The sequence below is a fragment of the Tamandua tetradactyla genome, chromosome 16 (genome assembly GCF_023851605.1).
Source record: "Tamandua tetradactyla isolate mTamTet1 chromosome 16, mTamTet1.pri, whole genome shotgun sequence".
NCBI lineage: Eukaryota > Metazoa > Chordata > Mammalia > Pilosa > Myrmecophagidae > Tamandua > Tamandua tetradactyla.
The window spans coordinates 41173315-41189383 of record NC_135342.1 but is presented as its reverse complement, the minus strand read 5'-3'; the positions used below and the strand labels follow the sequence as shown (position 1 = coordinate 41189383).

Below are 16069 nucleotides of genomic sequence, written 5' to 3'. Positions count from 1 at the left end.
TTTTGTTGAATATTAAAATAGCATTTTCATTTCAGAGTGTTTTTTTTAAATAATAAAACTCTTGCTTTGATATTCGAATGACTTATTTATGCAACTATTTCATAGCATTCAACATCTATTCCAGGAAACAAGATCAATTTCTTATCAAATCAGTTAAAAAATGAGAAAAAAACAACAAACCCCAGTTTTTTTGTTATTTTATGATATAATATTTATAATATTTGCCTGGCTGGTCTTATGCAATTATCTGTTTAAATAAGATAGTTTCAGACAGAATTTCACAAATATATAAAAGGTTATTAAATGCATTTTCCTATTTAACCAGGAATCTTCTGTATCCTAACTAGTATAACAAACATTTCAGAATAAACACACATTTGCTACAGAATTCCAGAAATTCAACACCCAATTGTTATAAATGGATGTCTACTACAGGGTCACCTTATCCCCAGTAGAAAACTGTAATGAAGAATACAAAGAATCAGTAAAATGCACATGGTCAGCTGTTTACAGTTTCTGCAGAAATCAAACTTCTTCCAAGTAGGAATGAACAGCAGAGGCTGGAAATAGTCTTCAAGGGACCATTATCTCACATTAACATGAGGAGGCACTTCAGTGTGAACAATCCACGTCTCATTTGCAGATAATCAGTGGGTACCGAGCACTAGAACTACTCAGGCAACCAAAAAAAAAGTGGGACCCTAAAATGAACAAGATACACTGAATGGAGAGAGGGAATGAATACACAAATGAAAAGGCCTCCTGAAAGAGATTTCTTTTGGATAATAAGGAAGAAGGAAATCTCCAACAAAATGACTAATGGATTTAGCCTCATCCAAGGGTTAACAGGATTGATTATCTAATGAAGAAGAAAGAAGGAAATAATCAGACCCCTTCAGTATGATGAATGCTATATATAATGAATCCCAGAATACATTTTATACTGATGTGACACCAACTTTGTAATTTTTAAAATTATTTTCACAATCTTCCTAAGCCACAGGTGCAATTGTTATGCTACTGACATTAAAGTAGGCTGCTCAGAAAACAAGCTAACTCATTTACACTATTACAAAAGCCACTGCTTCCAAATGTATGATATGCCCTCCTTGGTTATTTAACACCTTTATATTGGCTCACCAGTGTGACCTTGAAGAAATTACTAAACTTCTCTGAGAGTTATCTATCTGTAAAATGGGTATAATAATGTCTATCTCATAGAGATGTTAAAATCAGATATATACAGAATGGTTTGCACAGTGTTTATAAAGTCGGAGCAAATCAGTAGTCACTAAGCTTATTTTTCTTGTTTACTTTTTCTTGCTCTCTCAAAGTAGGTTAAGAGACTGCAAAAAAAGAATACAATGCATTCCTGCTCTGAAGATCCTTTCAGGAAAATCAGGTATGTAAACAAATAACTGCAATAGTGTGACAAGCACGGTACCAAGGAGTATATACAAAGGACTACTGAAGAGCAGGCTTAATAGCACAGCTTCCAAAAACACATGATTTGCTTGTAGAGAGCAATTTATAAGAAAGCACAATCTAGTCTCTTATAACTTATCTTCCCCAAATAAAGGATGACAGGAAAGTAGGTAGAAGAACAGGCATTGTTACCCCATTTACAAGAATAAAAGACAGACCAATTAATTTGAGTGAATTATTTTCTTTCAAATATTTCTTTATCTGATATTAGGAATGATTTCAATGTTTAATTTATTTGGTTTGCTATCACAATGTTTAACGAACATCTACTCTGCTCAAATCCCAGTGTTAGGTTTAGTGAAGGAAACAAATTTACTGATCAAAATTTGAGAAGCACAGAACAGCAAGAGAAATAAACACAACAACGAGATAAGGCCTAGGTTTCTGGTCTAATGCACAAAGTGAGCACATTCACTTACTTCTCTAATCTCTTCAGAACCCAGAGAAATGACTATACAGATGTTACAAAATAACAACAAAAAAGGCTAAAGACATAGAGGAGAGGAGAAAAAGAAAGGTCATTAGATGACTACATATTTCAACACATTACTGAACAAAGCAGAGCAGAGAACATCAATATTAATCCAAACTATACCACTTATAGTATGAACAGAAGCTGCAGCAGGTGTGGGAGCTGCCCTGCCAGTCAGCGGAACCTCAGAGGGGTGCTGGGTTTGCAGGCACAATGGAGAGCAGGCAGAAGTACAGGACTAATTAGAGGTCACAGTAGGCAGTCCCATGACCAATACACTGAGAATAACCAGCCCATCTACCAACCTAATGTATGAATGGATAAATCAGGATCAATAGGTACATTACAAAATACCCAGCAGTCAGGAAGAGAAACACTAGGTTAAACACAAAAATTACTTAGAGATTCAACAAATGAAGCTGTAGCAATTGGATACCCACATGCAAAAGAATGAAGGTATACCCCTACCTTATAGCATATATATAAATGAACTAAAAATGGATCATACACCTAAATGTAAGATATATCAACTATAAAATTCTTAGAAGAAAACATAGGCATAAATTTCCATAAACTCTGATTAAACAAAGATCTCTTAGATATCACACCAAAAGACAAGCAACCAAAAAAAAAACTGGACTTCAAAACTGTAAACTTCTGTGCTTGAAATGGCACTATTAAGAAAGCGAAATGACAACCCAGAGAATGAGAGAAAATATTTATAAATTGTGTATCTCATAAGGGATTTATCTTTGGAATATATAAAGAATTCTTACAACTCAACAATAAAGAAGTAAATAACCCAATTTAAAAATGGACACAGTATCTGAATACACTTTTTCTCAAAGGACATATATAATGGCTAAAAAGCACATGAAAAGGAGTAAAACAACATTTGTCATTAGACAAATGAAAATGAAAACCAGAATGAGATACACTTCAGATGGTTACAATAGAAAAAAGGCAAAAAATAAAAGTTCTGGTGAGGATGCAGAGATATAGGAACCCTTATACATTGTTGGTAGAATAAATTGATGCAGCTATTTTGAAAAAGTCTGGCAGTTACTCAAGTGTTAAACACAGAGTTATCAAGTGACCCAACAGTTCTAATCCATACCCAAGAAAACTGAAAACAAGTGTCATGCAAAAACTTGTATGTGAATGTTCATAGCAGCATTATTCATTATAGCCCAAAAGTGGGAAAAAACACAATTGTCCATCAACTGATGAAAGGACAAACAGAACGTGGAATGTCCTTTAGCTGTAGAAAGAGATGAAGTACTGATAATTGCTACAACATAGATGAATCTTGAAAACATTACGCTAAGCAAAAGAAGTCTGTTACTAAAAAAAAGTATTATATTAATACACTTATATGAAATATCCAGAATAGCCAAATCTATAGAACCAACGGTTACCTAGGGCTGGGGTAGGTGAGAAGAGAAGATTGGGGTGAAATGGAGAGTACCTGCTAAAGGTTAGAGGGTTTCATTTGGGTACGGTAAAAAATGTTCTAAAATTTATTATGGTGATGGTTGAACAACTCTGTGTGAATATACAAAAAAAGCAATGAATTGTAGAAAGTAAATTGGTAAATGTTACAGTGTGTGAATTATGTACCTCAAAATAATTCTACTCAAATGCTCAATAAATGATAGTCTTTATTATTTTAAAAATTACTCTGGAGAAAAAAGATAATTCAAGGAACAGAAGAACTTTTAAGTCTAATTATTCTCATAAAAAGACTTCTTTAGAGGATAAATCATCCATTTAAAAAATAGGAAGTTAGAACAAGATGGCCTAGATTCAGTTTTTCCTGCTGCTCCCCACAAATGCAACTATTTACCTTGGAAAAAATTCAATGACAACAATAAAAGGACTCTAAAGGCTGAAAAGAAGGCAGTGGACAGGACTCCAGTGGATCTCAGGATTTGAGGATGACAATGTGGTTAAGATGACTGAGATCCTGCATATGCTATATTTGGCACCAGAGAGATGTGCAACCTGGAACAACCAACAGGTACAGAACATAAACATAAAAGCAAGCTCAATCTGTCCTCTCTGGCCACAGAACTGGGAAAGGGAAAGCTTAACAGAGACCTAGTGGGGAGCTCCAACTCCAGCTCCTTAAATGAGGCACCAGTTGCCCTATATGTCTTCAGCAGATGCTTCAAAGCTCTAGCAGAATGACTGAACTTCTACTCCACAACCAGGGCACTGGAGGGCCAAGATACATGCAGCATCAGTGAAGTCCTAAGGAGTTATCCTCACCTTTATTCCACAACTGGGGCCTCAAATGACAGCTGAATTCACTGGCAGTGGTTTGAAGGCCATCCTAATCCTCATTCCACAAACAGTGCACTAGTGACAATCTGATTTGCTTTCCATAGCAGCATCAGAGCAAAAACAACTGTACCCAATTCCTGCTCCATGTCAATGGCACCAGTAAGCAGGGTGATCCATTTATAGGAAGAGCCAAGTATCTCCTGGCTTTCCACCTGGTGACATAAGGGGATACAAGCCAGAAAGAAATGGCACTTTCTCTATAGGGGTAAATTAATTCGAATTGATGGAGGATTTTTCAGCTGAAAACACAGAAACAAGAAGAAAGTGACAATATTTTTTTACTGCTGAAAGAAAACAACTGTCAACAAAACTATCCTTCAAGAATGAAAGGGAAGTCAAGATATTCTCAAAGAAAAACTAAGAAATTTGTTACTTACAAACATACATAAATGATGTAAAAAAAAAAGTCCTCCACATAGAAAGAAAATGGTTCATGGAAGAAGACTGAGACCTTCAGAAAGGAAGGGACAATGGAATAGTAAAGGCTGAAGTAAGCACAATAGACTACAATTCGCCTCATGAATTTCTTTAATCAAATTTTACAGATGAGGCAACAATCATAATATGATCTGATGTGCTCCTTAATGTATATAGAAGAAATATTTAAGACAATTATGCTTAAAAGATGAGAAGGCTAAAGGAAACTAAATGGAAGTAAGGTTTTTACATTTCATTCAAAGTGGTAAAATTGTGGTACCCATAGACTTTGATAACTGATGTAGTACTTAAGGCAACCACTAAGAAAATTATAAAAAAAAGCAGTATACTAAGAAACATTATAAATAAATCAAAATGGAATTCTTAAAGTAGTGAAAATAGCTCATAGGAAGGCACAAAGAAAGAAAGAGGGCAAGAAATAGAGGGAACAAATATAAAATGAATAAATGGCAGACTTAGTTCTAGCTAATCAATAATTACAAAAAATGTAAATGGTCTAAATATATTAATTAAAAAAGAAAAAGAGGCAGAGTGAATAAAAAACATGAGCCATCTACTGCTTTCTATAAGAAAACCCACTTCAAACACAATGACATAGGTAGGTTGAAAGCAAAAGAATGGGAAAAGATATATCATGCAAAAACTAATAACAAACAATAATAACAGGAGTTGCTATACTGGCATCAAATGAAGTAGACTTAAGATCAAAGAAAACTACTAGGGGCAATGAAGAACATTACATAATGATAAAAGGATCAATCCATAGAGAACATGTTGTAATGCTAAATGTACATGCATCAAATGACAGAGCTTCAAAATACATGTAGCAAAAGTATATCTGAAAAGAGAAAGAAAAATTCAATTACAGTTAGGGACTGCAACATCCTATTTTCAACAGTTTAATTAGAGTGAAATGACAGAAAATTGGTCAGAATAAAGAACTGAACAACACCAACCCAGAGAAGGTCATGTTCTTTCAATCCATTCCTATGGGTGTACACTACTTGTGGGTGGGACCTTCCGATTACATTATTTTAATCGAGATGTAACCCTCCTCATTCAAGGTGGGTCTTAATCCTTTTAGTGGAGTTCTTTATAAGAGGATAAGACACATAAGGAGCTAAGAGATGAAACAGAAAGAAAAATACAGGGAAGTTTAGAGAAAAAGCTACAGATGGAAGAGCCAGAAGCTGAAATACTGAAACCTGGGAGGGAAGGACCAGCAGACATCGCCATGCATCTCACATCTGACAGAGGAGTCTAAGCTCACAAGTAACTGGTCTTCAAGGAAATGACCTCTTATTGATGCCTTAACTGGGACATTTCCACAGTCTTAGAACTGTACATTTATAAGTTAATAAATCCCCGTAGTTAAAAGCCAGTTCATTTCTGGTATATTGCATTTTTGTCAGCTTAACCAAAAAACAAAACAAAACAAAAACCAAAAAGACAAAAAACAGATACCAAAACCGAAATGAGACTACAGAACACTCCATCCAACAACAGCATAATACACACTCTTCTCCAAAGTACAAAGAATTTTCACCGAGATAGATGATATCAGGGACCATAAAACAAACATTATAACAATGAAATTGAATTTTAATCATAAATAGCATGTTCTCAGATGATAATGGGAGAAAATTTGAAATCATTAACAGAAATAAACAGGAATCTCTCAAGACACTTGGCAATTAAACAACATAATACTAAATATTCCATGGGTCAAGGAGGACATCCAAAGGAAAAATAAATATACAGGAGTGAAAATGAAAACACAGCATATGAAAATTTGTGAGATGCAGCTAAAATTGTATGGAGGCCAATTTATAACATTACATTCACATAATGCAAGAGAGGAAAGAACTCAAATGAATAATATGTTTTTATATTAACTTAGAAAAAGAAGAGAGAGGAAAAAAGCAAGCAGAAGAACAGAAATCAATGAAATTGAAAACAGGGAAAGAGAAATTTAATTAAACCATAAAAAAGTGGTTCTTGGAAAAAAGTGATGAAATTAATAAACCTCTAGCAAAACTGACAAAGATAAAAAGAGAGAAAGAAGACATAAACAACCAGTATTAGGAATGAAACAGGAGACATCACAGGTGGATGTATGCATTAAAGGAATAATAAGAGAATCCTATGTATAAGTTTAGACTAATAAATTTGACAATTTAGAAGAAATGGAGCAACTCCTTGAAATTACAAACTGCCAAAACTCAGCCAAGATAAAAAAAGAGATAACCTAGATAGACTCAGAATAATTAAACAGAGGGAATTTCTAATTAAAAAGCTTCTGAAAAAGAAATCTCCAGGTTTACTGGAGAATTTTGCCAAATATTTAAAGAAGAATTGACACCAATTTCATATAATCTCTTCCAGGAAATAAGAAAGGACACATCTAACTCATTTTATCTGCTGTCATTACCCTGATATCAAAACCAGGAAAAATCACACACACACACACACACACACACACACACACAGAAAACTATAAACGATCACCTCTAATGAACTTAGATACACAGATCCTCAACAAAATAGTAGCAAATAAATCTAGCAATATACAAAAAGACTACTACACCATAACCAAGTGGGATTTGTTCCCAGGATAAAAGGTCGGTTCAATATTTGAAAATTTATCAGTGTAATACACCCTAACAACATGTTAAAGGAGAAAAAGCTCATGGTTGTAACAAGAATGCAGAAAAAGCATTTGACAAAATTCAACAATGATTCATAATAAAACCCCTCAGTACACTAGGAATAGAGGAGCACTCCTTCAACCTATTAAGTGAGAAGCCTATAGCTAACATAATATTTAATGAAAAACTGAATACTTTATCTCTATAATGATTAAAGCCTAAATGTTTTCCTTCAAAGATTGGATATGGAGAAAGGATAGTCTGCTTTCATCACTTTTGGTCAACACAGTACTGGAAATTTAAGTCACATTGCTTCCAATGAGTTAGATATCACTGTAACCTATAAGAATGGCTAAAATAAAAAATAGCGATAATACCAATTGTTGACAAGGATGGAGAGGAATAAGAACACGCATACAGTGCTAGAGGGAATGTAAAATACATAGTCACTCTGGAAAATAACTGGGCCATTCCTTTTAAAGCTAAAAATGGACTTACCATAAAACCCATCAATTCCACTTTTGGGCATTTATCCCAGATGAAAATTTATTTTCTTGCAGACACTTGACCAAGAATGCTTTATTTGTAATAACTAAAAACTGGAAAACTTCTCAGGTATCTTTCAATGGGTGAATGGTTAAACAAAAGGTAGTTCATCCATTCCATGGAATACTAACACAGAAATAAAAAGGAACAAACTTTGGATATATTCAACAATTTGGATCAATTTCATGGGAATTATGCTAAGTAAAAAAAAGCCAGTCCCAAAAGGTTATATGATATAGTTCAATTTATATAATATTCTTCAAATGACAAAATTATAGACATGGAGAACAGATTAGTAGTTACCAAGTGGTTACGGGTGAGATTTAAAGGAGGGGATATAGTGATAAAGACGTAATACAGGAAGCCTCGTGGTAATGGTACTGATAAGAACCTTGACTGCAGTGGTGGTGACACAAAGCTATACATGTGATAAAACTATATAGAGCTATAGACACACACACAAATGTATATATACACAGTGTGTATAACTGGTAAAATCAGAATCAGCTCTGTGAATTATATCAATGTAAATTTTCTGGTTTTCATATTGTACTGCAGTTATGCAAGATGTTAATATCAGAGTGAATTCTCTATAAAATTCTCTATCACTTACTTTTACTGTGACAAAAGTTCTTGAGAGGAGAGAAAGTGTTGCAAGTACATTGTATGATAGAAATTACAAAAAATTCAGTGCTGCTTATATGTACCAATCATGAAATAACTGTTTAAAAAGTTGATTTGGGTAGCCACATGCCTATAAAATGTTGTTTTGGGTAGCCATGTGCCTCGAAAATTCTTTGATGCTCCTGGGCTCCTGCTCTCGTGTATATAAAAATATATAACATATATAAAATTACCCTTTTACCTGGATAAATCTGGATTTTCTAATTAAAGATTCTGAGGTTTTATGATTCTAGGAAAGTGGATCATAAAGGTGAAATGCTATGAAAATAACACACCTAGTCTTAAAACAGTTCAGAGTCAAGGTGGTGGATAATCCCTATTTTACTGCTTCTTCAAGTGTGCACATCTCAAAATTTTGCAGAATGGACACTAACACCTTACTGACATAAGTGCTAAAGATTAGCAATAATAGGACAGTGAGAAATTTCTATCATATATTAACATGGGGATTTATGTTTTTAATAAAAACCTTTATTTACACATTGCCCAAATAACCTCTCATGTATAAACCAGTCAGAATAACTAAATGATTTGGTGAAGACCAGCAAAAGAATGAGAGAAGAGGTGGGATACATTCTAATGGAGCTTGCTAGCTCTCCCTTTCTTCATTAAAACAACCATTGATTGACGCCTTGGACATATATACACACATGCATTTGCATGATATATATACACATATATATTTAATGAAAGGAATATTTCAATTTTGTAAACACATCTGCTATACTCTTATTAAATGCATATTAAAAGCTTGGAATCACAGCACACACTCAACTTCATTCCCTTTCTCCTCAGGCAGTTTTGACAATCCATAATGTTTTCATTTTAATAGTCTCATTAGTGGTATCATTTTATTTTTTTTATTTCACATGGGCAGGCACTGGGAAACGAACCCAGATCCTCTGGCAAGAATGCTTGCCTGCTGAGCCACCGTGGCCTGCCCAGTGGTATCATTTAATACTTCAGGGTTTGCTCAAGAGAACAACAATCTTGCTGATCCTGCAAACACTTATTTTGTTGACACACACAGTCCACAGCTACTAAATATAAAAATTTTAAAAATGTTCCTTTCCCTGAAATGTTACCAAGTTCTAAGAACAATCTGGCAGTGACTCAGTTATGTCAAGGAGAGGGACCACTGAAGAGAAATCAGGTACAAGGCATTCATGGGGCCCAACTCCCTTCAATACTAGCACTGACTCACCTGTTGCCCCACCAACCCACACACTATATCTTCTCAAAGACAACTGACACCTTGTCAATGTTTACCTGTAAGAAACCTTCTGACTCCTACTCCCTTATTAACAAATAACCACTTACCACAAGCAAATTTTAACTTACTACAAGAGGGAGAAGTCTTACCGTAAGTAGGAACAACAAAACTCCATTCATAAAAAATGTATACATTTTTCAATTTACTTTTAATTGTTTTGGTTGAGTCTAAATTAAGAAAAGAAATATCATTTTACCTGATTGGAAAACCTCATGCTAACATTACGTTGATTTTGTAGTGGGACATAGCGCTGGACAGGATCAATGTCTTTAGGACTGATTAATTCATCAGCTGAAAAGAAAGAAGGGAAGTGACATTATCAGAAATGCATTTGCACAATATTATAAAACAAGCAGACTTAAGAGACACATATAAAAAATCCTACCCAACTAGAGAATATACATTTTTCTCAAGTACATGTGGAAGCTTCTTCAGGTTAGACCATATTCTAGGCAATGAAATAATGATCAATAAATTTAAAAGAATAGGTATCATACAAGGTATATTCTCCAACTATAACGGAATGAAATTAAAAATCAAAACAGAAGGAAAAAGAGAAAATTCACAAAAATGTGGAAATTAAGCAGCACACTCTGATAAAACCAATGGGTGAGAGAAGAAACCAAAGGGAAATCAGAAAATATTTTCTAATATACTTTCTAATGAGTTGAATGAAAATGAAGACACAACAAACCAAAGCTTACAGAACACAGTCAAGTAGTACTGAGGGGGAAATTTATAGCTATAAAAATGGCTATATCAAAACAGAATAAAAATCTCAAATCAATAACCTATTCCTCACCTTAAGACAATGGATAAAAAGAGTAAACTAAACCTAAAGCAGGCAGAAAGAAGCAAATAAAAGAAAGAAAGTGTAGAATAGCAATAAAGAGTATCATTGAAAACAAAAGTTAGTCCTCGAAAAAGATCAAGTAACTACCAAACCTTTAGCTTGAGGGATCTAGAAAGAAAGAATATTTTCATTATTAAACTCTGGAATGAAAATGGAGACATTATTATCAACCTTACAGAAATAAAAAAGATTACAAGAGAATACTATGAGCAACTATATTTTAACAAATTAGATGAGAAATGAAATGAAAAAATTTCTAGAAAGACATAAACTACCAAATATGACTCAAGAAGACATAGGAAATCTGAATAGACTAATAAAGATAGATTGAAACTTCTCATAAAGAAAACTCCAAACCAGTTGGCTTCACTGGTGAGTTCTACTAAATAGTTTAAGAATAAATATTGAAGTTCCAGGAAAGTGGCGGAGTAGGGTAGGCTGGATTCACTCTTACTCCACAGGACAAGAGAGGGGATGGGGAAAAAAAGACAGGGATTGCAGTCATGGGGTGTGACTGATCTGAAGATGGGCTTCAATATTTCATAAAGGGGAGAGAGGTAGGGAGATCAGGATGGGGAGAGGAGGGTGGGTCTGATCAGCCATGACCCCCACTTGGAGGTGGGGGGAGGCAGCAGCGTGCAGGGAGGTGCAGATCCAAGGGTACTAAGGGTCCCTTCACTTCAGTCTGCCCAAGTGGTTGGCTGGGGTAACCTCTTAGAGCAGGTTGGTTACAAACAGCCATCTGATCTAGTGTGGTGAATGGTGGATCTGCTGGGCACTGTTGATCAGTTGTTCCTCCAGATGTTACAATAGGCTCTTCCACCCTGCTGCAGTGCATGCCATCTTCCCAGCTGGCTGCTGTACTCAGGGAGGAGAGGGCCTGCAGGGAGGGAGTGCCTCAGCAGTGTCACCTGCTGGGAAGAAGCGGTAAGTGCAGTCTGACAAACTCCCTAATTGCCTAGATTTTCTTTTTTATTCTTAACATATTTTTTCAATATTTTAAATTATTATTTTAATTTAAAAGTATTTTATTGATTTCTTATTTTTCATTTGTTTTTATTTTTTAAATTTTCTCTTCCTTCTGTGGACACCAATCTCAGTTCATTCCCAATATATCTTGTGGGTGTCTCTTTCTGACTTTTGGTCTATTACTGCAAAGATGTGTTTCTTTTGAAAAAAAATTTAGATTTTACTTTATTATTAAAAATTCTTCTTCTTTGGGCATATGGATTGGGAATTGAGCCTGGAATTACCATGTGACGGGTGACTGTTCTGTGACTGAACTACCCGGAACTGTGGCCTAACTTTTAATAGACCCTCAAGTAGAATTATATCCCCTACTTGGACTTCGGTTTTGTGAAGAATTACTGACAAACCAAGCACAAAAGTGAACCTTTAGTACAAAACCAAGTATATAGAAACCTTAAGATGAATAAAGGAAACCAACTTGAAAAATAACTTTATTAAGATAATCAAATGCCCCAAGCACAACAGAAATTCAAAAAGCACGTGAAGATCAAGGCACAAAAATGCCCCAGCGAAACAACGAAATCAAAACACAGGAAGGGACACAGAATACAGAACAACAATTCCAGGACATATATAAAAAGAAGGATATCAGAAAGACACTAAAACCTAAAGAAGAATTCAAAAGATTAAATAGAAAAATGGCAGATCTCACAGAGATAAAAGATACAGTAGACCAAATTAGAAATATACTAGAGATACATGATAGCAGATTCAAAGAATCAGAAAGAAGAATAAGTGAGCCAGAAGACAAAATAATTGAACCAGAATGCAAAAAAAAAAGGCAAGAATGATGAAAAAAAATGGAACTGGATCTCAGGGAAATGATGGGAAAAAAAAAAGGCACATAAATATAAGAATCACTGGTGTCCCAAAACGGGAACAGAAGAGTAAAGGGTTGGGAAGGTTATCTGAAGATACAATTGGGTAAAACTTCTCAACCCTTATAAAATACACAAATACGCAAATTAAACTGGCCCAGTGAATGCCAAAAAGAATAAAACCAAACAGGCCTACTCCAAGACACATACTAATCAAACAGTCAAATGTTGAAGAGAAGGAGAAAGTCGTGAACACAGCATGAGAAAAGCAATCTACTATATACAAAAGTGAAAACACATACAACTGAGTTTGGACTACTCAAGAGACACTGTGGAGGCAAGAAGGCAGCAATCTGATATAGTTAAGATTCTGAATGAGAAAAGCTTCCAATCAAGCTGTGCTTTGAAACTGAGAGAGAGATTAAAATCTTCAAAGATAAAAAAAGACTGAGAGAACTAGTCAACAAGAGACCTGTCCTAAGAGAAATACTGAAGCAAGTCCTGACAACAGCAAATAAAACGACAGGAGAGGGAGGTCTGGAGGAGGCAAAGAAATGAAGAGTACCACTAAAGGTAATTTAGAGGATAGAGAGAGAGCAGGAAAAGAATATATAAAATCTGACAAATAAAAACTAAAGTATAAGATGGTGGATTCAAGAACTGCTTTCACAGTAATAACTTTGAACATTAATGGATTAAATTTACCAATTAAAAGTCACAGATTGACAGAATGGATTAAACGATATAATCCATCTATACGCTGTTTACAAGAAACACATTTAGACCCAAGAACACAATATACTGAAAGTGAAAGGATGGAAAAAGATGTTCTATGCAAACTGTAAACAAAAGAAAGCAGGAGCGGCTATACTAATACCAGATAAAATAGACTTTAAATGTAAAGACATCCTAAGGGACAAAGAAAGAGACTAGATATTAATAAAAGGGACAATTCACATGAGGAAATAACAATCACAAATCAAGGAGCTCAGAAGTACATGAGGCATACATTGGCAAAACTTGGGACCTACGGACATTTCAACAATAACCAAAGGAAACCTTACATTCTTTTTTTTTTTTTCACATGGGCGGGCACCTGGAATCTCTGGCATGGCAGGCGAGAACTCTGCCTGCTGAGCCACTGTGGCCCACCTCAAAGGAGATTTCAATACACCACTCTCCACCATAGATAGAACAACCAGACAGAGGGTAAACAAGGAAACAGAGACCCCAAACGATATAATAAATGAATTAGACCTGACAGACATATATAGATCATTACACCCCAAAACACCAGGTTAAAATTTCTTCTAGTCCACATGGAACGTTCTCCAGGATAGATCATATGCTGAGACACAAAATAAGTCCTTATATATTCCAAAGCACTTTAACCACAATGGAACGAAACTAGAAACTAATAATCACCAAACACCACAGCTTTCACAAATATATGGAGATTAAACAACACACTCTTAAATAATAAGTGGGTCAAAGAAGAAATTGCTATAGAAATCGCTAAGTATCTGGAGACGAATGACAATGAGAATACAACATATCAGAACTTATGGGATGTAGCAAAGGCACCGCTGAGAGGGAAATTTATTGCCCTAAATGCCTGTATTAAAATAAATGGTAAAAACTGAAGACCTAACTGCTCATCTGGAAAAATTACAGAAATAGCAGATTAACCCAAGCTAAAAAAAATAAGAGGAGAAATAAGAAAGGTAAAAGAAGAAATAAATGAACTGGAGAACAAAAACAATAGAAAAAGTCAACAAAATGAAAAATCTGTTCTTTGAGAAAATCAATAATATGGATAGACAATTAGGTAGACTGACAAAAAAGAGAAGAAGACACAAGTAAACAAAATTAGAAATGGGGGGGTCATTACACTGGCTTTTGAGGAAATTTTAAAAATATTAAGAGAATATTATGAACAAATTCCTAGAAACACTGGAACTATCTATACTGACTTAAAAAGAAATAGATCTCAACAAATCAATAACAAGTAAAGCGATTCAGTCATCAGAAATGTTCCCACAAAGGGACCAGATGGCCTCACAGGGAAATTTTGTCAAACATTACAAAAGGAACTAATACCCATCCTGTTCAAATGCTTCTAAAAAACTGTGGAGAAAGGAATGTTACTAATGCATATTATGATGCTAATATCACTCTAATACCAAAAACTGGATAAAGATGCTACAAGAAAGGAAAACTACAGACCAATCTCCCTAATGAACGCAGATACAAAAATTCTCAAAAAAATATTAGCAAATCGAATCCAACAATATATTAAAAGAATTATATATCATGATCAAATGGGGTTTATACCAGGAACGCAAGGTGGTTCAATACAAGAAAACCAATCAATGTAATACAGCACATTAACAAATTGAAAGGGAAAAAATCACAAGATCACATTGATTGATACTGAGAATCATTTGACAAAATTTAGCATCTTTTCCTGATAGAAACACTTCAAAAGGTAGGAATCAAGTGAAACCTCCTCAATATCATAAAGGGCATATATGAAAAATCCATAGCCAGCATTCATGAGGGAAACATTCCTCTTAAGATCAGGAATGAGACAAAGATGTCCATTTTCTCTATATTATTCAACATTGTATTAGAAGTCCTAGCACATGTGATTAGACAGGAGAGAGAAATAAATAGAAAATGTATTTCTATTTATAGGATACAAAATTAAGGTTAAAAAAAATCAGTAATGTTTCTATACACAAGTAATGACTTATCTGAAGAGACAATTAAGGAAAACATTACATTCAAAACAGCAAGCAAAAGAATCAGATATCTAGGAATATGTCTAACCAGGGATATCAAGGACTTATACACAGAAAACTATAAAACATTTCTAAAAGAAATAAAAAATGATCTAAATAGATGGAAAGACATTCTCAGATCATGGATAGGAAGGTTGAAATGTTGTTGTGGTGGAAATTCAAATTGATCTACAGATTCAATTCAACACCAATCAAAATCTCAATGACTCAGCCAAGACTCCTATATCCAGCAAAATTGTCCTTCAAAAATGAGGGAGAATTTAAAACATTCTCAGACAAAAAGTCACTAAGAGAATTTGTGACCAAGAGACCAGCTTTGCAAGAAATACTAAAGGAAGCACTAGAGTCAGATACAAAAAGACAGAAGAGAGAGACATGGAGAAAAGTGTAGAAAGAAGGAAAGACAGATATGATATATATAATACAAAAGGCAAAATGGTAGAGGAAAATATTATCCAAACAGTAATAACTCTAAATGTCAATGGACTGAATTCCCCAATTAAAAGACATAGACTGGCAGAATGGATTAAAAAACAGGATCCTTCTATATGCTGTCTACAGGAAACACATCTTAGACCCAAAGATAAATATAGGTTGAAAGTGAAAGGTTGGGAAAAGATATTTCATGCAAACAACAACCAGAAAAGAGCAGGAGTGGCTATACTAATATCCA

General features: G+C 34.6%; 1 protein-coding gene across 11 annotated transcripts in view; it reads right to left on the bottom strand.

The window, feature by feature from the left end:
• PHKB (phosphorylase kinase regulatory subunit beta) overlaps nt 1–16069 on the bottom strand; it is a 294059-nt gene that overhangs the window by 94215 nt on the left and 183775 nt on the right. For all 11 annotated transcript variants that reach the window (XM_077132330.1, XM_077132329.1, XM_077132328.1 and 8 more), the window contains one exon: nt 10089–10183. In XM_077132330.1, coding sequence (XP_076988445.1) covers nt 10089–10183 — 95 coding nt within the window. The remainder of the gene's footprint in view (nt 1–10088; nt 10184–16069) is intronic.